Source organism: Zootoca vivipara, chromosome 10, assembly GCF_965207765.1.
Source record: "Zootoca vivipara chromosome 10, rZooViv2.hap1.1, whole genome shotgun sequence".
In the NCBI taxonomy this organism is placed as follows: domain Eukaryota; kingdom Metazoa; phylum Chordata; class Lepidosauria; order Squamata; family Lacertidae; genus Zootoca; species Zootoca vivipara.
In genome coordinates this window covers 59,180,394-59,206,470 of record NC_142593.1, presented here as the reverse complement: position 1 = coordinate 59,206,470, position 26,077 = coordinate 59,180,394, and the positions used below count along the sequence as shown (strand labels likewise).

Below are 26,077 nucleotides of genomic sequence, written 5' to 3'. Positions count from 1 at the left end.
ATAAAACAAAAACAAGCCAAGAGCCAATTAATTTCTAATTCTATTAATGTTCAATGTGTTTCTTTTAATGGCTTGTTTTTTCTATATCTCAAGTTGTTCTTATTGTGTTTGTAAGCTGCCTTGAGTCCCTGTCAGGGAAAAAGGTGGGTTATATAACAACAACAACAACAACAACAACAACAACAACAACAACAACAACAACAACAACAACAGGAGAACAAATTGAGCAAACTTTCTCCTTTACAAAACAACCCCTTTTTGCAATTTGTCCCCTCTATGGTCCCAGCATGATTGATCCAGCCAGTAGCCAAAGTTTGTGAATTTGCAAACCCGGATTAATGCTTGTCCGTCCATGTGATGATGATTATTTCTCCCGCAGCACACAAATGGCTGGATAGACTCCCCCAAAATCTACGAGCGAGAAAGAGCTGTGAAGAGCACCAGCTTTCTCATGAAATATGTTTCCGAGCATTTAAACTTTGATGTGAGTGACCAAGGCTTAATGCTGAAATTTCAGATTTATTTATTTTTAATGTATTACATTTCTATACTGTGGTACCTCCGGTTAAGAATTTAATTTGTTCTGGAGGTCCGTTCTTAACCTGAGTTACCACTTTAGCTAATGGGGCCTCCTGCTGCCGCTGCGCAGTTTCTGTTCTCATTCTGAAGTAAAGTTCTTAACCCGAGGAATCACCATGAACTCACCTCCCTCATTCTCTTATATTGGCAACAGCGCCTACCTGAGAGGTGCCAGAACTGAGTTCCAGGGAGTTCTGGCTGGAAAAAAGCCCTTGGGTGGGCCACCTAAGCATAGGTCTCTTTCCCTGCGCCCCTCTGCCACCTTTGCCAACTGAAAGCATGCCAGATCGTTTCTCTTGCTGGGCTGTGTGGGACGAGGGCTGACTGTGCATCTCTCTCTCTCCACCTCCTAGATATCCCAGGATTTCCCCCTTCTGGGGCAGCTGGTGGCACTTTTATCCCTGCACCTGGCAGACAACGGGAAGGACATTGGGCTGCAATCCGCGGAGGCCTTGTACCACCTCCATTACATATTGATCGCCAAAATGGGTGAGTGGGATGCTGGGAAAGGGTGTGTTTCTTGCAAGCCGCAGGGTGGGAGATCTGTAGCCCGACAGAGGCTGCTCCAACTCCCATCATCCCTGAGTGTTGCCCATGCTGGCTGCCGCTGGGGTTGATGGGAGTTCAGGAGGGCCAGAATTCGTGCCAGCACTGGCCTAATGCAAACACCCCGTTAGCCAGAGACGAGAGGGCAGTTTGAGGGGAGGGATTCACTCCTTAGGAACATAAGAAAAGCCTTCTGGATCAGACCAGTGGCCCACCCCAGTCCAGCATCCTGTTCCCACAGGGGCTGACCAGATTCCTGTGGGAAACCAGCAAGCAGAATTTGAACTCAAGACCTCTTTCCCCTCCTGGGGTTTCCAGCAACTGGCCTTCAGAAGCATTGCTGCCTCTGACCGTGGAGGCCGAGCAGAGCCAGCATGGCTAATAGCCCTGGGTAGCCTTCTCTTCCATGAATTTGCCTCATCTTCTTTGAAAGCCACCTTGGTCCGTGGCCATCAATGCCTCCTGTGGCAGGGAGTTCCAAAGTTTAGCTGTGCACTGCAAGAAGAAGGACCATCCTGAAACTTCAGTTTCATTGGAGGTCCCAGAGTTCTCGTGTTAGGAGCTTTCTCTCTCTCCACTTTCCCCTTGCCATACATTGTGTCTCCCTTTTCTCGCCATTTTTCTAAACGGAAAATCCCCCAAATGCTGCGACCATAGAGCTTTGCAACCACCCCAGTCTTTTGGTTGCCCCCTTCTGAACCTTTCCCGGTTCTGAATTACAATTTTTGAGGTGAAATCGACAATATTTTTGTTGGCTACAGTGGGAAAGCTGGAGGTTTTGTGCAGGGAGCCCTAATGCTGTGTTCTTTTGCATGCATATCCCCAACCCTGACCCCGTTTAGCTAAGAAGGTGGAGATGAGGCATAAGAACAGGAAAGGAAATGTGGTGAAATGGTATAGAGAAGACTTCTTCATTCCTGGGCCCTCAGTCTTCTACAATGACATCTCCAAAGTGGCCAAGGTAGGTGTGGCTTTTGGGACTGTTTCTTGCTAAGACCGCAGCCAGCTCTCAGTTAGCAGAGGTTCGTCCATTCAGGCCAATGGGGCCCTGCTCCACCAACCTCCTCAGGCAGCCTACACCTTCTAGGGGATGAGGGAGAGATTCAGAGCAGTTCACATTTAAAGCCAAGGCCAGTGTTTCTCAATGAAGGCCAGCAGAGACTGTGGTGTCTTTAGGAGGTATGGATTTATTTACACAATTATACAACCTGAGCACAAAATGGAGCACCATCTGGTTTGAAGGTCCCAAGATGAATCCCCAGCAGCTAGAGGTCATACTGGAAGGAACCTCTATCTGAAACCCTGGAGAGCTGCTACCTTTTGTGGTAGACCAATGTTTCCCAACCTTGGGTCTCTAGCTGTTTTCAGACAATTCCCATCATCCCTGACCACTGGTCTTGCTAGCTAGGGATGATGGGAGTTGTAGTCCCAAAACATCTGGAGGCACACTGGTTGAGAAACACTGACCAAGGCTATCAAACCCAGGCTTCATGAAACAACATGAGAACGGAAACACAAGCCGCCTTTGAAATTCACACATCCTCGAATTTTTCAATGCCATTTCCTGGCCAGTGTGTACAAAAAGGATTGTGCAAGCTAAAAGTGTCCAGAAAATGTATATATTAGTGTAAATAACATATGGAAATGCATTGTATTAGAATAAATCCTTCGAAGACAAGTGCATGCCAAGTGCATGCCAAATTCCACTTATTTTAAAAGGTCACATTACACAAAATGTAAGATAGATGATAGATCAATAGATAGATCGATAGATATAGACAGATAGATCCCAACCCAAACTACTTTTGCATTGCCACAACTGTGAGCCCTGGATAGAGACCCATATGCATTACAAGCTGCAAGCTGCCAGGCCAATGTATCCTGCAGGAGAATTGTGGAGCAGCCCTAGCTGTGCATCTGATGGGCCCCTGTGGTGAGGAGAGCTGATACCCTGCATGTATCACCTTTGCTGGATCGAGAAGAGGCAGTGTGGTGCAGTGGTTAGAGAGTCTGACCAGGTGCTGGGAGACCTAGGGTTCAGATCCCCACTCAGCCAGGAAACTCATGGCGTCAGTCACAGTCTCTCGGTCTTAAACTACCTCATGAGGATAAAATGGGGAGGAGAGAGAGCCATGCATTGCCACCTTGGGCAAAGAAAGAGTATGAAAAGTTGGCTCATTTGGTGCCCATTTCATGAGGCACTGCCAAGCCAATGGACTATGCCAGGCTTCCTCAACCTCAGGCTTCCAGATGTGTTTGGCCTACAACTCCCATGCAGGACCAGTGGTCAGGGATGCTGGGAATTGTAGTCTCAAAACACCTGGAGGGCCGAGGTTGAGGAAGCCTGGACTGTGCCAACATTGTGGTGGATGTTTTTGACATATATTAAGAAATAAACACACAGCCTGCAGGTTCCCACCAAATCTGACTTCGTTTGGCATTGATTGATTATATAACTGATATCCACTATTACTCGCCCTCTCTGCTTCTGCGAGAAAAGTTATCTTATTTTCTAGTCTGACTAACCAATTTTAAAAAATAGCAAGGCGTCACCTGACTCTTAGTTTTGTTTGTTGTGAAATCTTTCAGTTGCTTAAATAAACATATAAATAGAATCAGAATTGGGGAGGTGGAAGGGACCCTGAGGGTCATCTAGTTCAACCCTCTGCAAGGCTGAGTGCATATGTCTTTCACTTTGTTTGTGAAGGCGCGCGCCCTTGGACTACTTAAAAGTGGTCAGAGTGTGGAGCAGAAGAAAACTCCCTCTTCTTTCTTCTTTGTGCCAGGCTTTTGGGGAGCACCTCACGCCAGGCCAGATCAATGAGGTTGTGTTGAAGGCGATCGACAACTTGACAGTAGAAGACAGAGTCATCTCGCAGGCTGCAGGAGTGCTGCTGAGTTCCTTCCTTGAGGAATGCGGGATGGACATGGAAGATGTAAGGCTCAAAATGGAGGCGGGGGGAGCAGGTGTCCTATAAATGAAACATTCTCTTCAAACGTAGAATTAGCTTGTTTCCAGGGATGTAAGAAGGCATCGGTTTCCGTGTCTGTGGCTTACGCCTCTGTTTCCATTCTGCTGCAGTTCGGCTTCCAAAAACCAACCACCATGTTTTTCATATCGCTGTCTGCTGTGACAGTATTTTAATTGCATTCTTCCACCCTGTTCATGTCAATGCAAAGGAAACACAATGTGAACAACACAGAGGTTCATGGACCATTGTTATTGCAAGGTGCAGCTTCCTAAATTAACAGGAGAGATGAGTTAAGCTGGCTCTTTGATCTGTTTTATATTTCTTTTTGGGTTCTCTTTTGTAAGCTCTATTGAAAATCTAAATACAGTGTACATTTTCAAACAAGCAAATAAACAAATAGTCATTTCTTTCTCATCCTGGTATTTTTTAAAAAATATATTTTATAAAAATTTCCACAATTTCACATAAAATTCCAATACATAATAAATTTTCCTTTCTTTTTCCTACTTTTTTCCTTTTCCCTTTTCCTACTTTCCATCCCAATCTATTCTTTGCTTATCCATTCTTTTCTGCTGGGAACTTCTTCATCTTTCCATTTCTGTGCATAGAGAATCCTAGCTGCTTATATACACAAATAACTTAATCGTCTTTTCTGGAACTTCTGTCCCTATAACCCCAAAAGCTTCAGTTTTGTTTTGTTTGTTATAATCACTTTGAACATCTTTTTTATCTCCTCATTTATCATTCCCCCCAAATCCTTCGCTTTCTTTCAGGTCCACCACACTTTCTTATCCCGGTCTTCTTTTATCTTCTTCCAGCTGCCCATGGTTGTCAAGGAGATTTACAACCATCTCCCGAGGATCCCAGACTCCCGGACAAAGGAAGAGGCTCTCACGGCAGTCGTCAACCTCGCCACGAAGCGTCTCAACCCAGTGGTCGACAGCCTGTTGGACTGCTCGATGGACTGTGATGAGTAAGGATCTCTAAGAGATGACTGTGTTACGGGGGATAGATCCATTTTGCCTGCAAATCTCAGGACGTCTCAGATGCCCTGCATAGCCTGCGACCCACCAAGCCAGGCCACAGCCCATCAGCCACGGGTGGTGATTTCCCAACTCTGTGGCATCTCCCAGGTTTTTGAAGTAGAGTTGCCAACTTTTTGGCCTCTGGAAGCTGCTTCCTCTGTGGGAATGAGGCTTCTTCCACCCTGTGAAAGGCAGTACCCATGTGGATCAAACCTCTGTTCAAGATTCAGGTAGAAGCCATGCCAGGTTTCCCACACATACACACCCCTTCTGGACAGTTGCGAGGGACACGGAACAAATTTCAGTTTGGGTCACTTTTAAGTGAGAGCTTACATCATTTGCAGTTTCCAAAACGAGAACTGTCATATTTCAAAATTCACACTTTATGCTGAATTCTTCAATGCAGTTCTCCAGTCAAGTAGTACACACACACACACACACACACACACCCCAAGTAGGCACATAAATGCATGAACTGGTAGAAATAACATATAGAAAGACAAAAAATTAGGGAAGATTTCTTTTTAAAAGATGTTTAAGAGGCAAAATTGTATAAGCAAATGCGCAAAGCTTTCATGATGTGGAAATTGGGAAGCTGAATTTAATTAGGGTTTCTTAATTTATATTTTAGTTTCATACTTGCAAAAAATTGTGCCCCGAGTTACATATCAAAAAGGGGACTAGTAGTTTCTTTCTCTGCTAATGCATGTGCGATATGAAGGAAATATAAAAGGCCTGGCTTTTTTTAAGAAAAGGAAAAAGGAAGAATTCTGTTTTGAAAAATTGCAGAAGTGCCGCAGCAATCTGGAAGGCCTTGGTCTCCGATCCGTATTCCAGCATCAAGCTTCTGAGACCCCTCCTGAAACGGCTTCAGGATGAAGACCCCAATTCAGAAATCACTTACAGGCGACACAGCAAGTCTCAAATGCCAATGGCGGTACGAAACCCCTCAGTTTCTCTCTCTCCTGGATTGTTCTTGAATGGGAGCTGGATGGGGCTGGGGGCAATGACAGCAACAAAACATGGAAAATCAGACATCGTAGTATGGAGAAAAGCAATGAAAGTTGACCAAAGGAGGGGAGAGCCAAAAGCAAAGTAAAAATCAATAAAGAATTGGCAGCAGAAAATACAAAGCAAGGCGGCCTGGGGGAGGGGTCTCCTGGAGCAAAGCCCTGGCTCAGAGCACTTGCTTTGTATGCAGAAGGGCCCCAGCATCTCCACGTCGGGGGGGGGGGTCACTTGCCTGAAACCCTGGACAGCCACTGCTAGTCAGTGTAGACATTACTGAGATGGACCAGGGGTCTGAGCTGCGTCCTGCATAGAGAGTTGGGTCTTTATCTGACAATGTCCTCTGCTGAATACCGGTCTCCTGTCCTTGTCCTTCCAGGCTACCAACGCTTTGTGTCTCATCCTGTCCTTACCCGAAGCTTCAGATGTACTGCAGAACAAGTTCTCCCAGCTATTGCTTGCACTGATCACTCAGATCTATTTTGTCCTCGGGACGAGCAGAAGAGGTTCGGGGGCGAGAAGTTTCCTCTCAGAGCCCTCTTCGCATCTCAGTCCGCTGGCGTAAGGAACCTGCTAATACATTTGGGGTGGCCCTCCCTTCTCTCTCTGGGCGCTTGCAAGCCTGACCCATAGCCATGATGGCTCACCCCTCACCAAAGAGAATAGGCTTCCTTTGGAGGTGGAGGTTCTGCTTAGGCAGGATAGCTAAGAGACCCAGGCTTCCCCAACCCCTGTGCTCTTCAGTCGTTTTGGATCACAACTCCCATCAGCCCCAGCCAGCACAACTGGGCTGAAGATGGGAGTTGTTGTGGTCCAAAACATCTGAAGGACACTAGGATGGGAAGGGATGTTGGAGACTCTCCCGCACGCACGATGGGCTGATTTGGGTGTGGTGAGACTCACATGTCATGAAACCTTAAGTCTCCATCACAGCCGAAAGGTTGCAGCTTGTGCTGGAAACATGTGAGAGGCTGTGGGGGCTGGTGGTGGAGGCTGGAGCTAAAACCCCCCAGATGAACCTACCTAGACTTGGCGATCATCATCAGAGGCCCCTCTTCATGTGCCTCCTCCACGAGAAATCCGGAGGGTGACAACACAAGAAGGGGCCTTTTCTGTGGTGGCTCCCCATTAGTGGGATGCTCTCCCCAGGGAGGCTTGCCTGGTGCCTTCATTATATACCTTTAGATGCCAGGCAAAAATGTTCCTTGTCAGTCAAGCCATTGGTGGATTAACACCCTACGCCCTTTCAAAAGTGTTTGTGAGAGGGAGAGGAGTTTTTGGTTGGGTTTGTTCACATTTTTATTATTTATTTTGTACTTTTTATCTTGTATTAATATGTTGTGAACTGCCCTGAGATCTACGGGTGAAGGGCAGTATACAATTTTTTAAAATGGATAAATAAATATAATATTCTTAATTCTTTCACTTGATTCAGGACCACTGTGCAGGCCCTGAAAAACCTTATTGGGTGTGGCGGCTATGTCAAAGAATACAACATTCTGGGGATGCAAAGGTGCTGGGATATGCTATCAAGTCCAGAAAACTTTTTCGAAGGCATTCGTATTCTGATAAGGTAAGATGGTGAAAAGGACTGGCAGGTGAGATATGAAGAGCACTCCCCCACGGCCTGCTTTCTGGGAAATGGAGATCAACTTATTATTTATTTCAGAAAATGTATATGCTGTTTGATTGTAATAAAACAAACAAACTTCAAAGTGGTTAAAAAAAGAAAAGACAAGAAAATATCGATTAGAAAAACTGCCAACAATAATTTGAGACTTTTGAAAAGTTAAAATAACCATAGACTAAAACCAGATTAACATTTGCACCAGCTTTCTAAACATCTTGGAAGGCTTGTCTAAACAAGAATGTTCTTAGCAGGTGCCCAAAAGGGTACAGTGAAGGTGCCTGTTTGATATCAAAAGGCAGGGAGTTCCAAAGTTTAGGTGCTAACACACTGAATGTTCTTACAAATGCAGAGCAGGAATTATGTGGTGCCTGAAATAGTGCCAATTCCACCAATCGAAGAGGTCAAGTAGGTGCCTATGGGGTAATGCTAATAATATTACAATTAAATTGATTAGTTGCACTTCTCCAGCAGGTCCTGGGGTGGATAACAGCCATTTGAAATTCAGAATATAAATCAGCTGAAACAAATTGCAAAGGCAGGACTAGGCTGGGTCCTGAAAATACATCTCTCAGGTGCATCTTCTGTGGGGAGTGAATTCCACCATTTACCACTCTTCTCTAAATCCGTTTGCATTCATCGTTGTTTCATAAGAACAGGGCAGAACAGATCATGCCTGCAAGGGGGGGGGGATGAAATCCGCAAGAGCAAATCTGGATTCTGGGGTTGGCTAAAAAGAAAGAAAGGCACATGAAACACTCTTGTTTTTGCACCATTTATATCCGGGTTGTTTCCTGCCAGCTCAGAATTACGCAGGAGCCTGAACCTTCCCCTTCCCCCTCCAAGCACTGAAAACTGTATTCAGCAAACTCTGCTGGCTTTGGAGATTTATTTGCAAGATACTGCCCTGCACTCTCAAGCATCCTTCCTTGACTTAGCTAGATATGACTTGGGATACGACGTGGGTGAAATTGGAGAGGAGCAGAGGGTAGTGGCGGGGGCAACCCAATCAGGTGGGCGGGGTGCAAGTAATGAATGATGCTGATGATGATGCTGATGATGATGCAGGAGCACTTAGCGGTCCTTCCTGCCAGCTTCAGGCTTCTGCATCCTTTGTGTCTGATTTTGATGTTTCAGGACCTTGTTCACATTCTCCAAAGTGCACCTCAGAACGACTTTCAAACAGGCCAACGCCTACTTGCGCCGCCCTGACGTTAAAGAGAGGACGGTTGGGATGGCCTTCTTCACCGAGGTGAGAGTCGGGAACGGGGAACGCCTGCAGTCGCTCCTGCTTTGAAACCAGAGGGTGTCAGAAGGTCTCCTGAGCCACCATTGATGGCTGGCAGGCCTGCACTCTGCCTGAGGCAGCAATTTCTACAGGCCTTCTAGATGAGCCAAGGGCATTAACTAACTCCTTGCACTTTGCTCCCCTTTCTTCCTGCCCTTTCTCCCTGCCCCTCAGAGCCAGCATGGCACACAGGGCTGGGCTTGGATGGCCGCAGCCTCTTCTCTTCTTCTCACCTGCTTTCCAGCAGCCTCTACCAGCTGCCCAAGGGAGGAGGCCAGCAGCAGTGGCCACGGAGAGGCCATGGAGGGGCAACGAGAGGCCCCCTCACAGCCGCCACTGTCCTTGGGGACAAGCTCTAGCTCATCCTCCCCCCCAAGCTCGGTGGCAGCAGCTCTGGCAGGGGACACAGGGACATTCCGGGATCAAATCAGAAGCCGGTTGGCTTTCGTAATTCCGGAACTGTCCCAGGAAAATCAGGACACTTGGAGGGTATGGAGTACCGAACTTTGGTTTCCGCAGCACCGATTTTCCCCTGCCCTCCCTACTTTCTTTGGCCTTGCACACATCAAGTGTTTTCTTTCTCAGCTCCTTTTTCACGGGGAGATAGGCTTGTTTTTCGTGAAGCAAGACATTATGGACGTCCTGAAGGAGTGGATGGGCCAAGCCAACCCCCTCATGCAGCTCTTCAGCATCCGAGGGCTTGGCTACTTGCTGCAGCACCCACTGGAGGTAAGAGATTGGTGGCGGGGGGCGCACATTATCAAGCAGTGCACAAAATAACCCAACAACGCTTTGCGGTAGCCATACCAGCCTTTCAATGAGGCAGTTGAAATGAGATTCCCTTGTTCTGCTGCAGCCTTATTCTCAGGTGCAGATCAGCACCTGCCTCGAAGGAAGCTGCCTTCAAGTGAGTCAAGCCAATGGTCTGGCTACACTGACCGGCAGCAGCTCCCCAAGGTTTCAAGAGTCTCTCCCAACCCTGCATGGAGAAGCCGGGACTTGAACCTGGGACCTTCTGCATGCTAAGCAGACACTCCAGCTCTGGTCCCTTCCCCTATGGGATGCCCCCACCCTGCACAACGACTCATAAGAGAGCACCCATTTGGGTTGTTTACTTTTGTGTAACGCTTACGCTGTGGCTTTTTGGGTGCAAACAGCGTCTGCGTGCTCTGACCTCTCTGCAGTGACCGTGTTCCCTCACCTGCTCCTTGCTTCCTTCAGGGAGAGTCCTTGAATGGCTTCGTCTCGCCCCTGATAAGCTGTACTTACAATCAGGACAAGAGTATTGCCAAGGAGTCCATTAAGTGCCTGCAACTCCTGTTCCAACACTTGGAGGCGGAGGAATACAGCTCAGCCGGGTGCAGCCTTTATCCTCAACTCTTGAAACACTTCAATGATGTAAGTCAACAAGCCTACTAGAAATGGGCTTCATCCATGCCCTGGTGCTTCCCAAACATTTTGGGGGTTCCATAGCCTCATCCCCAGTGGCCCCTACACTATAAAAAGAATCACAGTGGCACCTTGGTTCTCAAACTTAATCCGTTCCGGAAGTCCATTCCAAAACCAAAGCATTTCAAAACCAAGGTGCGCTTTCCCATAGAAAGTAATGCAATATGGATTAATCCATTCCAGACTTTTAAATACAACACCTAAAACAGCAATTTAACATGAATTTTACTCTCTAACGAGACCATTGATCCATAAAATGAAAGCAATAATCAATGCACTGTACTATAAAATAAATAAGACAGTATTGTAGATGATAAAAATTAAAATAGTTTTTTTTCTTACCTGCACTGATGATAGTCATTGTTTGGATGGGGGGCTTTTATCCATTTCCACAGTCACACACTCAATCTATCAGTAGCTGAACTGGGTTCCACACAGTTACAAAAACTAATTAACTGAAAAAGCCTCAACAATAAAAATGCGAAATAAATACTAAAAACAAAAGCGGCAAATACATTGGTACCTTGGTTCTCGTACTTTAATCTTTTCCGGAAGTCCATTTGACTTCTGAAATGTTCGGAAACCATGGCGCGGCTTCTGATTGGTGCAAACGCCCTGGAAAAAATAGCTTCCGAAAAATGTACAAAACCCGGAACACTTATACTTCCAGGTTTTTGGCGTTTGGAAACCAAGGCATTTGAGTACCAGGGCGTTTGAGAACCGAGTTACCACTGTATTCAAAATAGAGGTTTGCACGAACCTCTAAGGGAGATTATAACACAACATCGAAATTCCTTTTTATCTCCCCACCTTCCTTCCTTCCTTCCTTCCTTCCTTCCTTCCTTCCTTCCTTCCTTCCTTCCTTCCTTCCTTCCTTCCTTCCTTCCTTCCTTCCTTCCTTCCTTCCCTCCTTCCCTCCTTCCCTCCTTCCCTCTTCTTTCTTCTCTCTTTTCCTTTTGTTTTCCTTGGTGTCCTTTGCTCAGGGCCATTATTGGGCTCTTTGGGCATGGTCAACGGGGGCAACTGCCCCTTCAAGTAAGTAAGTAAGTAAGTAAGTAAATAAATAAATTAAATAAATAAAAATACTTAACTAACTGACCAATCACATCACAGATACCTTGGTTCTGCTGCCACACACACACCCAATATAAATCCTGCCCCACCAACATAAATCCTGGCTACGCCCATGTTGGGCTCCAAGGAAGGTGATGGCTTGTTGGTGAAGGACCCTGAGTGAGAGACAGGGAAGGGAAGACTTCCCAGAGTGGGAGAAGGAAGGGAACCTCCCAGATCCTCCGCTTTCCGTGTGAGACAAGGGTTAAGAGCTACCCTTGAGAGAAGACTCTGCATTTCCGTTTCTCTTTCTGTTTTTATTTAGATCACTTTCCTTTCTTGTATTATGGAAAAGCCTTAATAAAGACTTATGGGAAAAAATAATGAAGATAATAACACAATGAAATTCAGAACACCAGCTGCACCAGCTTGCCCCCACGATTGAGAGGGCTGGCGCTGTGTGACATGCACATGTCATGCGCACACGCCACGCCACATTTATACCTCAAGCACCCCTCTGTCACCCCACTCGGCTTTGAGCACCCTCCCCACAAGTGATCCCACTGGCCTAATCTGCAAGACTTCTTGCTTCACCAGCACTTCAGGTGACTCTGTCTGCCAGCAGGGGAGGCTGGCACAACTTTAGAGGCACCAAGATGAACTCAGTCCACTAAGCTCCTTGATGGTGGTGGGCAAAGGCCACCGGGGTTGGTCCCCTGTTGTGTGGGCCGGGCTAACACCCTCAAACAACCAGACCCATAGAGAACGAGAAGCGTTTGTTCAGCTAAACTCCCTGGAAGCTGTGAGACGGGTTTGCCCTGCACAGCACTTGGGACTGACTGCCGTTCTCCTCCTCTCTCTCCTCAGGAGGACAATGACATCAGGATTTGCTCCATCAGTCTTTTCGGGGTGCTGTTGAGAGGCATGAAGGAAGAGCACAAAAACAGGGCGGAGGACAGCGTCCTCAGGAGCCTCGTCCCCCTGATAATCCAGCTGACCGACCCTGTGAGCGGAGAGGTGAGTTGAGGTTGGAAGGGCCAGTCTGGGCATTGCCTGGCCCCTTTGGCAAACCGCTTCTCCCTGGCAACTATCCGCACGCAGCTGGAATGCAGAGCAATGTTTCTCTGCCCGTGGAAACCCCTTACGATACCAATGCTGGGTAGTCCTCGAAGCATCTGTTGCAGCTGAGGAACTCTCCCCTTTCCTGGGAATTTCCACACGAGAAGCGTTGCTCTACGTGTTCCAGCAGGGCTTGGAGAATCATCACATGTTGCCCCACAGATCAAGTAAAGCGTAGACTGGTCTTGAATGCGTGGGCCTCGATTGTGCTTGGGGTCTGAGTCATCACAGCACCTGAGGTTAAAAAGGGATTTTTCTGTCCAGGTCAGATAAGTTAGAGATCCTGGGGTCTTTTTTTACCCCTTTTCCCTTGCTCAAGTCACTTGCTCTGCAGATACCATGCTGTGGTTGGGATTGCTCTGCAAAAGGTTGGAACCATCAGAGAGACATCGAACCACAGAATCATAGAGTTGGAAGGGATCCCAAGGGTCCTCTAGTCTAACCCCCTGCAATGCAGGAATCCCAACTCAAGCATCCCTAACGGATGGTCCTCCAACCTCTGCTTAAAAACCTCCAGTGAAGGAGAGGCCACCACTTTCCAAGGAAGTTGGTTCTGGAAGTCTTCTGATCGAGGCTGGTTAGCTTTAAGGAGTGGAAGCCTTGCAGGGTTGGTTTTATATCCTGGTCATTAGACACCATCTGATACATGCAGGTTTGAGTTCCTGGGATTGGAAGCTAAGCCTTGACTCCTCTGCTGTCACTGTGATCAGCTGAATAGGCCGGCCTGGTGGAGGTTCATTTAGCAGCCAGTAACCAGAGGGAGGGTCTTTTTCAGGGTGGCTCCTCTCTATGGAATCACTTCCCTTCTGAGCCCAGGTGAGCCCCTACATTAGAGGCGTTTTGATGCTTGTTGAAAACCTAGGTGAGCTCTCAGGGTTTACAGGTGCTTAATTCCCGGTGGGTTAGTTGTGTTTTCAACCCTACCCGGGTTACGCTCTGCATTTTATTTGCATTGCGGCCTTAATGCCGATATGTATATTTTCAAAGCTGTTGCAAGCCTAAAGCTTGATGTGAAGTAAAATGTCACCCCTCCTTTCAATTCTAGGACTGTCGAATTGTCCTTAACACAATTGTCACCTTCCTGAAACTGGGGGAGCTGCCCAGTGACATCTTTGAGTTTGGGCAGCAAGACAAACTCTACTACAGATTCTCAGTTATCTCCAAGTACATTGTGAGTAAAATTAACATGGTCAACTGTTCCCTCCAGACTCTTTCACGAGTTTGCTTCAGAGGAGAAGATATTTCCCCACCATTTCTTAAGTTTGGGACTCACATACTTTCCGCCCAAACTGTGTGTGTTTGGTGTGGGCAGTGGGAGTTGCAGGATTATTTTATTCTACTGCCTGGCTAATATTTTGTATCCACCGCAATGCCGCAGATCATGGCTTGGGTGAGGAAGTGGAAGAATATCTAGATAAAATTCTGCAAAATAGACTCTTGATAAATAGGGAGGGGGGGATATGCTGATTTTTTTTTCTTAGAAAGATGCTGTGCAACATCTGCAGCACCCCTAGCTGCTCCTCCCTCTCTCCCTCTGCTAAATTAACTCCCCAGTTTTATGCCATTGTGGTGTATTGATGTGCATCCCCCTGAATTAGCTGTGGCTGCAGACCCTCCAAGTGTCCCTATTTTCCAGGGATGTCCTTGTTTTAGAGAAGCCGTCCCGGTTTCTGATTTAATCCCAGAATGTCCCACTTTTCCTTAGGATGTCCCTATTTTATTGGAGAAATGTTGGAGGGTATGGAGTTATCCGACCTCTGAGCCATCTGAAGGCAATCCTGTATAGGGAGGTTTTTTAACATTTGTGTTTTATTATGGTTTTATGTGTGTTGGAAGCTGCCAAAAGTGGCTGGGGCAACCCAGTAAGGTGGGTGGGGTAGAAATAGTAAAATTAGCATTATGGAATGGGACGTCCCTATTTTCATTGGAGAAATGTTGGAGGGTATGTGGCTGCAGCATCTACCTTCTCATCTCCCTGTGTCTGTATCTATGGCATCAGCATCAGCCGGCCGCAGCCCCCAGCTTGCCCTTGCCTTCTCCACCACAGATGTCTTCTGAGACATTTTGTCACTATTATCTATGTGTAGCACAGCCCCAAACCGAGGCCCACCAACACTGCCACATCCAGTTATGCTATGGAACTCACTGCCACAAGACGCACAGGTGGCCACTAGCTTGGATGGCTTTACAATAAGATTGGACAAATTGATGGAGGGTGGCTCTGCTCTGATGGCTCTGCTCTGCCTCCATAGTTCTACCAACTAAACCAACTAACATTTCCTGTCCTCTTAATACTTGGGCATGAAGTATGATTCTGCGTTATATAAAGTCAGTAGTATTACTGTGGGTGGCCAATTCGGAAATAATGAGGTTATACTTTTCAAGTATTGTTTGGCCACCACGAGGGATAGAAATGGAGTTTTACAAAAGACTAATCTGGCCCCTCGCTTGCCTTCCTTTCCACTCCCACCCCCCAGTTGTGGAGATACAGGCAGAGGTTGCCAGACATGCTCATGCAGATGACGGAATACCTAAAGAGCAGGAACCCTGCGCATCGCGAGGCAGCGACAATATTGATAGGTAATTGAAAACAAGGCTTTTAAGAGGAAAGGGGGTTTCAGGGCATGAGCCAGAAGTGGGATTTCAGCCGGGATACCTGGAGGCTGAGAGGCAGGGATGCAACTCCAGGTGTCATGCGCTGCCCAAAGGAGAGCGCTAAAGGGAGGCTGCACCCAGAAAGCAGTTTCTTTCTACCAGTTGCCCACAGCAAGTCAGGCGCTTCTCCATTGTTGTTGTTGTTTACCAGCTCCATGCCCCAAGGTCCCAGGGCAGGTTACCACTTTTAAATACAGGCAGTGAGTGGTTCGTTGCAATTGATGCACCGTGCGCACTGGAAGTGACCCGGAAATGTCACCAAAACATCATTAAGATGTCACTAAAAGGGCAGAGCAAGGGTCGAATGGGGGTGGGGTACGGCAGGGCGGAACAAGGGTGGGGTGGAATGCTTTACGTGTGGGGGGGGGTCTGGAACATAACTCCCACACAAAACGAGTATTGCCTGTATTAAAACAGAGACGCACCCCTCAACCTTTTTTGCCTGGGGCAATCCCGCCAGTAGCCCCCACTACGCCACACCATTTCCCCTGTATGGAATCCTGGAGAGCCCCTGTTAGTCAGTGTAGACAGTCCTGAGCTGGATAGAGCAATGCTTTGACCCAGCACAAGTCAGCTTCCTGGGTTCCTACGATTAAACCAGCAAATTGTTAAAGTGATCCAGAAGTTGTTAGCCCCTTCTATAGAGTACCAACAGCCTCTGTTCCTCAAGTCTGATGAATGTTTTTAAGCTGGACAAAGTATCAAACACAGGAACTGATCATTTTCTATTGATCTGTCTAGCGTGCAATGCACAGTATATGAAACCCGACTTGGTGAGCAGCAAACAAATTGATGACACTTATCTTGGTGAGTAAGGATCAAACTGGCTCTTTTCCTTGCAGGGATCTTTTCATCACAGGACTACTTTTTCCAATCTCATTAATCCCAGATTATCTCACTTTAGTTACTATCAGCCCCTGCAGTCTCCTTTCCCTTCATGATTTTGATTCCCATGTTCTTCTAGCCACTAACATGACGGGAAATCTGATGTTTGTGCTGGGGAAGGAATTGCATTGGCAAAGTATAATATAGTTGGATTAGACCTAACAACAAAAGTTTTGTTTCTGTACACTTGGACTTGAACAGAAACAGTGTTTCTTTCTTTCTCTAATAACTGGCATTAATTTACCTAGCAATGCAAAGGCGAAATGAATTGTCACAGTAGGGCGTGCTGAATTTTTCAGCTTTCAAATTCAGAAAGCGAGGGTGCTAAAAAGTTGTAACATGACTTGGGTGAAATGAATATGATTTAGTTTTGCTTGGTAAGCGAATGTGTGTAAAACTGCATAGAAATCATTAAAAATGAGTCCTAAGAATTTGTAGTTATTTTTATTTCAGTATTAATGTACTGTAATTACCTTACATTTTCAGAAGTTAAAATTCTTTGGTTTTTCTGAAAGCATTTTTTCTTCCTTCATCAGACATAGACTTACCATGCTAAATGTTGTTCAATCACAAAAATAATAGCAGATTTTAATTTCTCACACCCAAAAACATATTTCAAAGACCTTTCACTGAAGAATTTGTCAAAAATTAAATTTCACCCCTTAAAATATCACACGCTACCCAGGGAGCCCAGTTCACTTCCCAGGCTGCTTTTCTTTGCCACTGCAACCCTGTTGTTTCGCAATTCTCCTGTCCTGCACATCAGCCCCCTCCAGATGTTGTTGGACTACAACTCCCATCAGCCAAAGCCAGGAGAGCCAATGGTAAGGGGGGGTCCCCGTGTGTGTCAATTCTCCTCATTTCCACATCAAAAAACGGCCAGTCCTAGAAACCTCTTCCATGTAAACAATACTGAACTCAGCAACCCAATGGGCCTAACTCTGTTCCAGGCAGCTCCTTCTTTCCTTATCATGAGAGGCATTCGCTTCTGACAAGACATAGCCCTGTCCCTCCTTTGAATTTATCTCTTTAAATATCTATATGTGATTTATAACTGTGTTTTTAGGGCAGCTTACAAGAGGAGGGAGCGATGGCCACCAACCTGGATGGCTTTGAGAGACTATTGGAGGAAAGGGTATCAATGGCTCCTGGCCACAATGGCTCTGCTCTGCTTCCACAGTTGGGGGCAGAAATGCTTCTGAGCACCAGTTGCCGGAAACCACAGGAGGGAACCGGGCTCTTGTGCTCAGGTCCCACTTATGGGTTTCCTGTTGGCGCGTCTGGTTGTCCATTGTGAGAACAGGACGCAGGACCTTGGCCTGATCCAGGAGGATTCTGCTGTGGTTCTCATGTTCCTTCTTCCATTGCAGCTCTCCTGGACCTTCAGGGAGACTTGGACGTGGCTGTGTCCAATGCTGCGGTGGCTGCCAGCGAGGAGCTGTTTAGACGCTGCGGCGGACGGATCAATCCAAAGATTGTGCCCAGTCAACATCTCCTGTCCATGCTAAAAAACAACATGGCAAGGCAGTGAGACCGAGAATTGGCATGCCCAGAAGCAGGTCTTCAGAAAAGGCAGGCAAGCAGGAGCAGCTCTCCTTGCTTTCCGGGTGCCATAAAGAGCAGCTGCGGGGCAGCTGGGCTTCCATTTGTGTTGAGAGCACTTGTAGAGAACTTAATGAAAACTCTAGACAATGCTTTCTCTGTGGTCTGCCTTTCTCTCTACCTTTTCGCTTCAACTTTTCCCTTTCCCAAAACCATTGTTTTTATATGGTTATCTTCTCTCCCCTGTCCCCTCCATCCAATGGAGAGCTGATCACACTCAGAAGGGTAGCATCCCTTACACATGCCTGCATACATATATACGTATAGCCTAAATGGGGGGGGGAACCTTCCTCCAAGACAAAAAAAAAAAGGAAAACATTTGGGGCTGGGAAGGGGGTTTGACAGATTCCAGAAGTCTTGAGACAGCTACATGCTTCCATCATTTTCAGTGATATCTGTCAATTTGACTATACATTGTCAGTCTGCTCCAAATAAGGTTCAGAATATTCAGGACTCTGAGACCTCTTGGTTGGTTGATTGATTGATTCAATAGCAGCTTAGGAAATGAAGCAGCGGGAGATGATTTTACTTTTTAGAGGCATCCCAGAGGAAGAGGAGAACGTAAAAGAGTATTTAATTAACATATTGTCTGAATGATTAGGGATACAGGAGGAGGAGCTGGATTGTTCAATTGACAGGATCTATCACGTTAAATCAAATTTTGAAAGATTAGGAAATTGCCAGGAGAGTGTTTGGTGATTTTTAATTCAAGACCAATTAAAGACAGAATAATACAAACCAGCCACCAAAACAGATTACAAATAAGAGGAAAGAATATTATCATTCCGAAGGAAATTCCAGCCCACCTTCTTAAAAAGCGCACAAATTATAAATTTCTAACAGACGCCCCAAAAAACAATAAAATACTTTATAGATGGGAAGTCTGAGAAGGAATTTCTTTTACATACAAAAATAAGAAACAGAGATGCAGAGACGTGGATGAGACACAGAAGTTTTGGAGGAGATCTAAAAAAAGAGTTAGGAAAAGCTAAACCTTAGGAAAAGCTAAACCAATGGTAGGGGAACAGGGAGCAACAGGAGGTGAGGAAGAGGAAACATCTGAAGATATTACAGGTATTCAAGAAGAATTAAAAGAGAAACAAGAGTCTAATTAAAAGATAAATATTAGAATGGCTGATCTTAAGTTATTAACCTGGAATGTAAATGGTTTAGATAGTAAAACAAAAAGGAATAAAATTGAACATGTAATATTAAAACAAAATTTGGATATAGTTTGCCTACAAGAAACTCATGTGGCTGAAAGACATAGAAAAGTATTGATAAATAAAATATTTGGAATGAAATTTATAACCTCAGATAAAACACAGAAAAGAGGAGTGGTATTATACATCAAATCTACGTTAGATCCTAAACAAGCATTTAAGGATGATCAAGGGAACAAATCACATCACAAGGTGAGATTATAGTAATTGGAATTTATGGTCCAAATGAAAAAAAAGGCAGAGTTTTATAAAACATTAGAAAATAATCTTTTAGATTATATGGACCTAAAGATTATTTCAATGGGAGATACTAATGGGGTAGTCTCTCTAGAAATGGATAACAATAAGGAAAACTGATTCTAAAGAAGGGAAATTGCCCATAACGTTTTTCAATATGGTGGAGAATCTAAATTTAATAGATATAGGAAGGTTCAAGCACCCATTGCATAGGGAATACACATTTTTCTCAGAAGTCCATCAATCGAGTGGATGGGTCGACTCAGTGTGGGTCTCAAAAGAACTAATTTTATTAGTTAAGAAAATTAAAATATTACCGAGAACGCTCTCGGATTACAATTCAATAATCCTGGAATTAAAAGGCGAAAGAAACAATCCATTCAGATGGAGACTGAATAAAGAATTTTTAGATAATCAGAATACAATACAAAAAGCAGAAAAAGTATTGAAAGATTATTTTGAATTAAACCTTAATCAAGGGACAGATCTCAGAGCAGTATGGGATGCCAGTAAGGCGGTTATGAGAGGGTTTTTTTCTACAGCAAAATATGTATCAGAAAAAAGATTAGGGAAGAGAAGAAAAAGGAGATCTTGGAAGAATTGATTAAGAATGAAAAAGAGCTAATTAGTAAACCAAGAAATGAAACAGCAAGGCAAGCAATTAAAATGCTACAAACACAATATTCAATGATAATAAATCAAGAAGTGGAGTGGAAAATGAAAAGGATGAAAGAGAAGAATTTTGAACATGCCAACAAACCAGGGAAGTTGTTGGCATAGCAATTAAATAAAAAACAGGCAAAAAATTCAATAAATAAATTAAATATAGAAGGAAAGATTATAGATAATCTGAGAGACATTAGAAAACATTTTGTAAAATATTTTACAGACCTAATCCGAGCTGGTCCGGGGGGAAAACCCTGAAATTGAAGGATACGGTATTTACGACAAAATAATTACCACAAATTCCAATAGGAAAATTAGCTTTGTTAAATGCACCAATAAATGCCTCTGAGGTTTTGTGTGCAATTAATAAAGCAAAGATAGGGAAGTCACCAGGACCTGATAGCCTGACAGCAAAATATTACAAAACAAAAACAAAAAAACCAAAGAATTCCCTGGTGCAACCATAGCAAAATGTAATCAATTAAATTCTAAAAGTAGATAAGGTACCAGAGACATGAAAAGAGGCTTTTATTACATTAATCCCAAAGCAAGAGGCATCTATATACTGTTTGACTGTGAGAAAAACCCTCAGAGCGGTTATCAATAAAATTATCAACAAAAAGTTAAAACAGTTACCGTATTTAAAAACAATCAAAAGTTATTTATTTATATACTACCCCTCATCTGAAGATCCTAGTGTGGTTCACAGCACAAAAACACAAGGAACAAACACAAAATAACCAGTAAAAACAGGAACAAAACCAAACAATAACGCCCTCTCCATTAATTAAAATCAATGAAGCTAAAAACTGGATTAAAACACATGCCTGGATTAAAACACATGCCTGAACAATAATATTTTTAGCAACTGCCGAAGAGTACAGCGAAGGCACCTGCCTGTTGTCAATAAGCAGGGAGTTCTAAAGTGTGGGCGCTGCTGCACTAAAATACTGATTTATTACATATGCAGAATGAGTATTATGGGGTGTTTGTAATGGTGTCGGTTCCGCAGATCAAAGTGGCTGAGTGAAGAAGGCGACCTTGTGAGTAAACTGGTCCCAAGCTGTGAAAGCCTTATTCTTACCGTCAAACTTTACACTCCAAGTCATGTGGAAGCCATCCGTCATCAGGTAGAAATTCTTTAAATCCTCGGGCAAGACGCAGGCATTCTTCTGCAAGGAGAGGCGAGGGCAGGAGAAAAAGAGAATCAAGCAGCAGCCGCTGCCTCTGTGGCAGGAATTGCCAGTGTGGCCCCGTCTAGATATGGGCGCCAGGCAGCATGGGCAAGGATCAGGGATGATGGGAGTTGGAGTACTGCAACACTGGGACATGGGAAGCTGCCTTATGCTCAACCAGACTGTTGGGCCACCCAATTCAGTATTGTCTCCAGGGTTCAGATGCTCTCCAGGGCTTCAGGTAGGGAAGCTCTCCCAGCACCACCTGCAAATGATGGAGATTGAACCGGGACTTTTTGCGTGTAATGCAGATGTTCTACCATTAACCTACAACCATTTCCCAACATCTGGAGGGCATCCTTGCCTTGTGGAGTGTGCTAGCCAGCAAACGGGATGGGGGGTGTTTATTGGTTTGTTATTGATCTTGTTTTTATTTTTAACTTGTATTTTGTGCTTTTCATACTGTGGTTTTATGTTATGATCGAATCTGAGACCTATGGGTGTAGGGCAGTGTGGAAGCCTTGATGTGCAGCTGGCCCTCTTGTCCTTTATACCGCTTCCAACATTTGTCTTTCTCCTATACTTTGCTTGGCCCCGATGGACAGAGACAGGCCTTCAGTATCCAGCTGTTGCCTGAGGGCCCCATCATCTCCCCCCCCCCAGCATTCCTGTCAGCCTATGTCAAGACTGACCCCTTGCCCTGCTGCATCTATAACTTTGCACCCGCCCAGCCAGCTCCGTCCAGGTTTGCATCGCTTTTCTTCTTGAGCTGCCTGCCTGCTGCCTGATGTCATCACTATGTCGGGTTCTCTGCTGCCCTGGATTACATGCCCTGAAAAGTCTGCCTCCCAAACTAACAGCTATCAGAGCGGCAGCACCGAGAGGAAGGGTGTGTTACACACAAGACGGGTGCTGTTCAAAGCAGGACCCAACAGCAGGTGAGATTCCCCTATTTCTTCAGTTCCTCATTACAGGCCCAATTTAACAGAGGGAGAAGAATTGGTGAGGACAGGTCCAACACCCCTGAGAGGAGTGGTTCTCAAAGGGGGTGGCAGGGGAGAATGGCAAGTGTGGTGGGGAGAATCAAAGCAACATTTAAAAATAACAGTATCCATGCCTCTTTTCAGGAGCATTGACTATTATTCTATAATTCTCCATGACCTGTTGTCGCGAAGAGGGATTTTGAACTCTAACAAATCTGAAACATCAGAAAAGAGAAAGCTTCCTTTGTGTCGATAGGCATATGTGGGTTTGTTTGTCTCAAATTAGACCTAATATCAGTAATATTATCTGGCAAAAGCCAGCTCACACCTCTCACTGAGTTTGTATACGTACTTAAGAGGCTTGTTTATAATTACATTTTGGGAATGATTTGTGCTCTTATGTAGTTGCATTGTTTTAAGCTTTTTGGACTCCCCGTGATCATACTATAAAGTAGTTGTTTTCTGCATTGTAAATCAAGCACTGCTAGTTGTTGTTTCTGTTTGTTTTCCAATGTATTTCTTATCACTAAAAGAATTCAGTGTTGTTTTTATTCCGAAAGTGTGGCCCAGCGAAAAAGGGGTTGAGAAGCATTGCCTTAGAATGAACAACTTGAAATCAGTGCCAGAAGAGCAGCCAAGTTGGTCTCGCCGCCTGGCCCTTAAGACACTCCCAAAACCTTATTTGCTCAGCCATCTAGCTTCACACCCCCAAGTGTTTTTGCCTGGCTTGAATATGTCCCGGAGCTTATTAGACTTCTCGCTTGCCAGGATGAAGGACAGAGAAGGGTGTGTGAAAGTGTGTAGAAAGTAGGCTACTTCACAAAGGTAAAGATTGCATTCATTGCTCTGCCCACTTTTCCCACAAGAGCTGAAGGGCACCAGGTTGGCGAGGGTGAGACGGCAAATCCTGGAAAGACGGCTAGTGCCCAAGGGGCAAACTGCAAACTCCTTTACTTCCAATAGTTTCACATCCAGCAAGTTGAACCTGCTCTTTGCATGCAGTCCCATTTAAAAAAAACGACCTCACCTCCAGGTGCTCACCTCCAGGTGCTCTTATCACCTCTATGGAAAATCCAAACTAATAATACTGTAAAAGCTGACTTGAGCATGGTGGGGGAGGAGAGGCAATAGGCTTAAATAATAGCCAGCCTTACCTGTTCCCATAATATAATGGCATGGCGCTCGACTGGCACCTTCTCCACAAATGTCACCTCAGTAACTCCTGGAGAAGCTTCTGCAAAAAGAGTAATCAGTGTAAACAATATGTTGCCTGCTCTTCAACCAGAAAGATTTCCCCAAAGCAGCTTGCAGATGAATATAAACCAGACAGTCCCTCTGCCTCTAGGCTTGCAACTTTAAAGAGTCACAACATGAAAGGAAAAGGGATTGGGAGGGAGGAGGAATAGTGGGGGGGGGTCAGCATGGAGTCCTCCAGATGTTGCTGCTGGACTTCCAGTTCCCAACAAGCATGGCCAACAGGGAGGGGAGATGAGAGTTGTTGTCCAGCAATAGCTGAAGGCCACATGTTGACTGATTGACTTTCCAATTTTACAATCTGGCCTTTTGTAGCAATACAGCAAGTGGGAAAATAAAGACGGGAGAATCAGCAAAAGATCCATGAAAACGTCAATGAATATCAACCAACCCTCATTGGTTAAAATCATGATGCCTGTTTAAACAAACCAACAAAGCTTTCAAAAGATCTCTGAAGGAAGGGGAGGGCTGGTACCTGACAAATTTCTAGTAGCAGGGAGTTCCACAGGTCTTGTCTTGTCACACTAAAGGGTACATTCCTTGTGAAGACTAGATGAAACTCAGGGTCCTAGGAAGCACCAGAGATTCTCAGTAATTGAGGTGAAGTATAAGGAATCAGGCTGGCCCTGAGATAATTTGGGTCCAATCGTTTGGGGCTTTTCTTTTATTCTTTGATTCCAAGAGCCTTCTTCCCCTGTGGGTTCCTTGGGGGTTCCCAAGCTTCTCTGCATCCAGCCAGTCCATACACCACTGCATTACAGCTTCCATCAGCTCCAAATCTCCCAGAGGTCACCGGTCTGAGGGAAGACGGAATTAGAGGAAGAAAGTTGTTGCATAGCACACAGTGTTTGGAAGGTATCAAGCAGGCAGATCTTAGGTTTTTACATGGAAAATAGAAGAGGACAGATAGGGGGCCCCAGCTTTAGGGAGCCCTTTGAAGCATCAAAGGTAAAAGATGGGGAAAATCCTGTTAGGTCATTTAGTTCACCCCCCTGGACTCCCTACAAATCAGTCTCTGGTGCTCTCTTCTGGGGTTCACGCCTAAAATCATTTCGTTCCAGCCTTAATACAAAAATACAGATCTCCTTCATGCAAAGGGCCAATCATCCAGTGGGGTCTTCCTCCTCTGCACCACTGCCACTCTGCACCAGAAGGCATTTAACAAGCCGGCAAATTATAATTAGAATAAATTCAGTTCTCCTGAGATCAAAGGGAAAACAGGCAGGACAGGGAACGGAGATTGCACAAAGGTTTTGAGGGATGAGTGAGCGGCAGGTTCTGAAGGGGCCTGAACCAAATCCTAGATCAAACGGGAAATTCTGTCTTAAAAGCCTGGATGTTAGATTAGAAATATCCCAGGGGCAAAACAGAAGATCACACTATTAAAAGAGCTTTGCACACTTTGGAGAAGGCATGCCTTTAAAAAAAGGAGAGGAAAAAGTAGCAGGTATTTTTCCTCCAAGCAAAGGTAACTCATTTTGGGGGGGCAAGTGTGCCGAAGGTCAGGTTCAAAACATGAGACGGTCCAGGCAGGATTTTATGCCATGGCAAGGTCAAAGTAGAGGCAGTGTGGTGCAGTGCCTAGTGTTGATTGAGACTTGGGAGACCAGAGTTCGAATCCCCACTCAGCCATGAAGTTCACTAGGTGATTGGGGGCGGGGGGAGGGTGTCAGTCAGTGCCTGTCAGTCTAACCTACCTCACAGTGTTGTTGTGGTGATTAAATGAGGAGGGAGAGAACCATCTATTGGGCTCCTTGGGGGAAAACGTGCAGTAAAAATGCAATAAAATAAGTAGCCCTGGAACATTTTTGTTCATACATTTATTTCCCACTTTTGCTCAGAGGAGCAGAAGATGGTGAACGTCATTATCCTCTCCCACATTTTGTCATCACAACGACCCTGCAAGGCAGGTTAGGCTGAGAGGAAATAACTAGCTGCGGATATTCTCTCTCAAGCCCTGATGGAAGCTAGAATGATAGGAGAGAACCACTTTAGGAGGGGGTCCTACTGCAACGGGCCCCACTGCCCCCACAAAACCTTAAAGGGTTGCCAAGGAAAAACCAGAAGCAAACGTCTTGAAGGAAAGGAGGTTGGGGAATGTAGGGGAGGGGAGACGAATGTATCTCACTGGGTTGTTGTGAAGGAAAAAATATATGAAAGGATTAGGGTAGTGGGCTGGCAGTCCCTGCCTCTAATCCTGGCCTACCTCACACGGCTGTTGTGAGGATAAAAGCAGGAAAAGAACAGGGTGGTGGGCTGGCAGTCCCTGCCTCTCAGCCTGCCATACCTCACAGGGCTGTTGTGAGGGAGGGAGGAAGCGCCATGCAATGAATAGGAGAGGGAAGGAAGGCTCTTCGTGGCTCCATCCCTTGGCCGTTTCCATGCCAACCAGGGATGCCACCTCCACCTCCACCTTACCTAGGATGCGGGTGACGCCCAGGGTGAACTTCTCCAGGTAGGGCTTGGTGCTGCTGGAAGTGCTCACGCTGCGCAGGCCCTTGTCTTCCATCCTCTTCCATCCTCTTCTTCCTCCTCCCTCCCGCATCAGCCCCTGTCCACCTGCACACCTGTACGCGCAGCCAAACGGGAGGGACAGCACCAGGTTAACGTATTTTGCCTCTTCTCGCATACCTTAGCTCAGACGCCGCGCCGCGGTGCTTTTTGGGAAACGCAGTACTCCGTTTCATTCAGTGCCTTTCGACGGCCGTTCTGTAGGGGGGAGGACTGGAGA

The 26,077-nt window shown here is 45.6% G+C and overlaps 4 protein-coding genes across 8 annotated transcripts in view; 3 read left to right on the top strand and 1 right to left on the bottom strand.

Annotated features, from left to right (window-relative positions):
• The window catches only part of LOC148684485 (uncharacterized), a 17,470-nt gene extending 15,549 nt beyond the window's left edge, over positions 1-1,921 (top strand). Inside the window, exons 7-9 of the mRNA XM_088653157.1 lie at positions 380-484; positions 933-1,068; positions 1,887-1,921. Coding sequence (XP_088509283.1) covers positions 380-484; positions 933-1,068; positions 1,887-1,921 — 276 coding nt within the window. The remainder of the gene's footprint in view (positions 1-379; positions 485-932; positions 1,069-1,886) is intronic.
• Positions 1,895-17,737, top strand: LOC148684484 (maestro heat-like repeat-containing protein family member 7). Its single transcript, XM_088652826.1, has 14 exons — positions 1,895-2,086; positions 3,912-4,061; positions 4,916-5,070; positions 5,912-6,059; positions 6,510-6,691; positions 7,566-7,703; positions 8,895-9,009; positions 9,631-9,774; positions 10,267-10,443; positions 12,415-12,564; positions 13,712-13,837; positions 15,144-15,246; positions 16,063-16,128; positions 17,577-17,737. The coding sequence occupies exons 1-14, from the start codon at positions 1,982-1,984 to the stop codon at positions 17,735-17,737; spliced, it is 1,920 nt and encodes a 639-aa protein (XP_088508952.1). The 5' UTR covers positions 1,895-1,981.
• On the bottom strand, positions 16,635-26,077 carry LOC118077318 (tubulin polyglutamylase complex subunit 2). 5 transcript variants are annotated; one of them, XR_015946052.1, is made up of 6 exons: positions 25,765-26,077; positions 23,822-24,143; positions 23,247-23,326; positions 21,019-21,374; positions 20,160-20,188; positions 16,635-17,710 (listed from the first exon to the last, which is right to left on the bottom strand). XR_015946052.1 is itself a non-coding variant. In XM_088652823.1 (5 exons), exons 1-4 carry the CDS (start codon positions 25,973-25,975, stop codon positions 20,160-20,162), a joined length of 408 nt encoding a protein of 135 aa, XP_088508949.1. In that variant the 5' UTR covers positions 25,976-26,039; the 3' UTR covers positions 16,635-17,710. The 5 variants fall into 5 exon arrangements, 3 of the variants coding, with proteins under 3 accessions (XP_088508949.1, XP_088508948.1, XP_088508950.1); XR_015946051.1 differs by having other exon boundaries at positions 21,019-21,106; positions 25,765-26,059; XM_088652823.1 differs by lacking the exon at positions 23,822-24,143 and having other exon boundaries at positions 21,019-21,106; positions 25,765-26,039.
• Positions 20,842-26,077, top strand: part of KIAA1328 (KIAA1328 ortholog) — a 200,859-nt gene continuing 195,623 nt past the window's right edge. The window contains exon 1 of the mRNA XM_088652812.1: positions 20,842-20,977. The gene's annotated coding sequence lies outside the window, so the exon portion shown is untranslated. The remainder of the gene's footprint in view (positions 20,978-26,077) is intronic.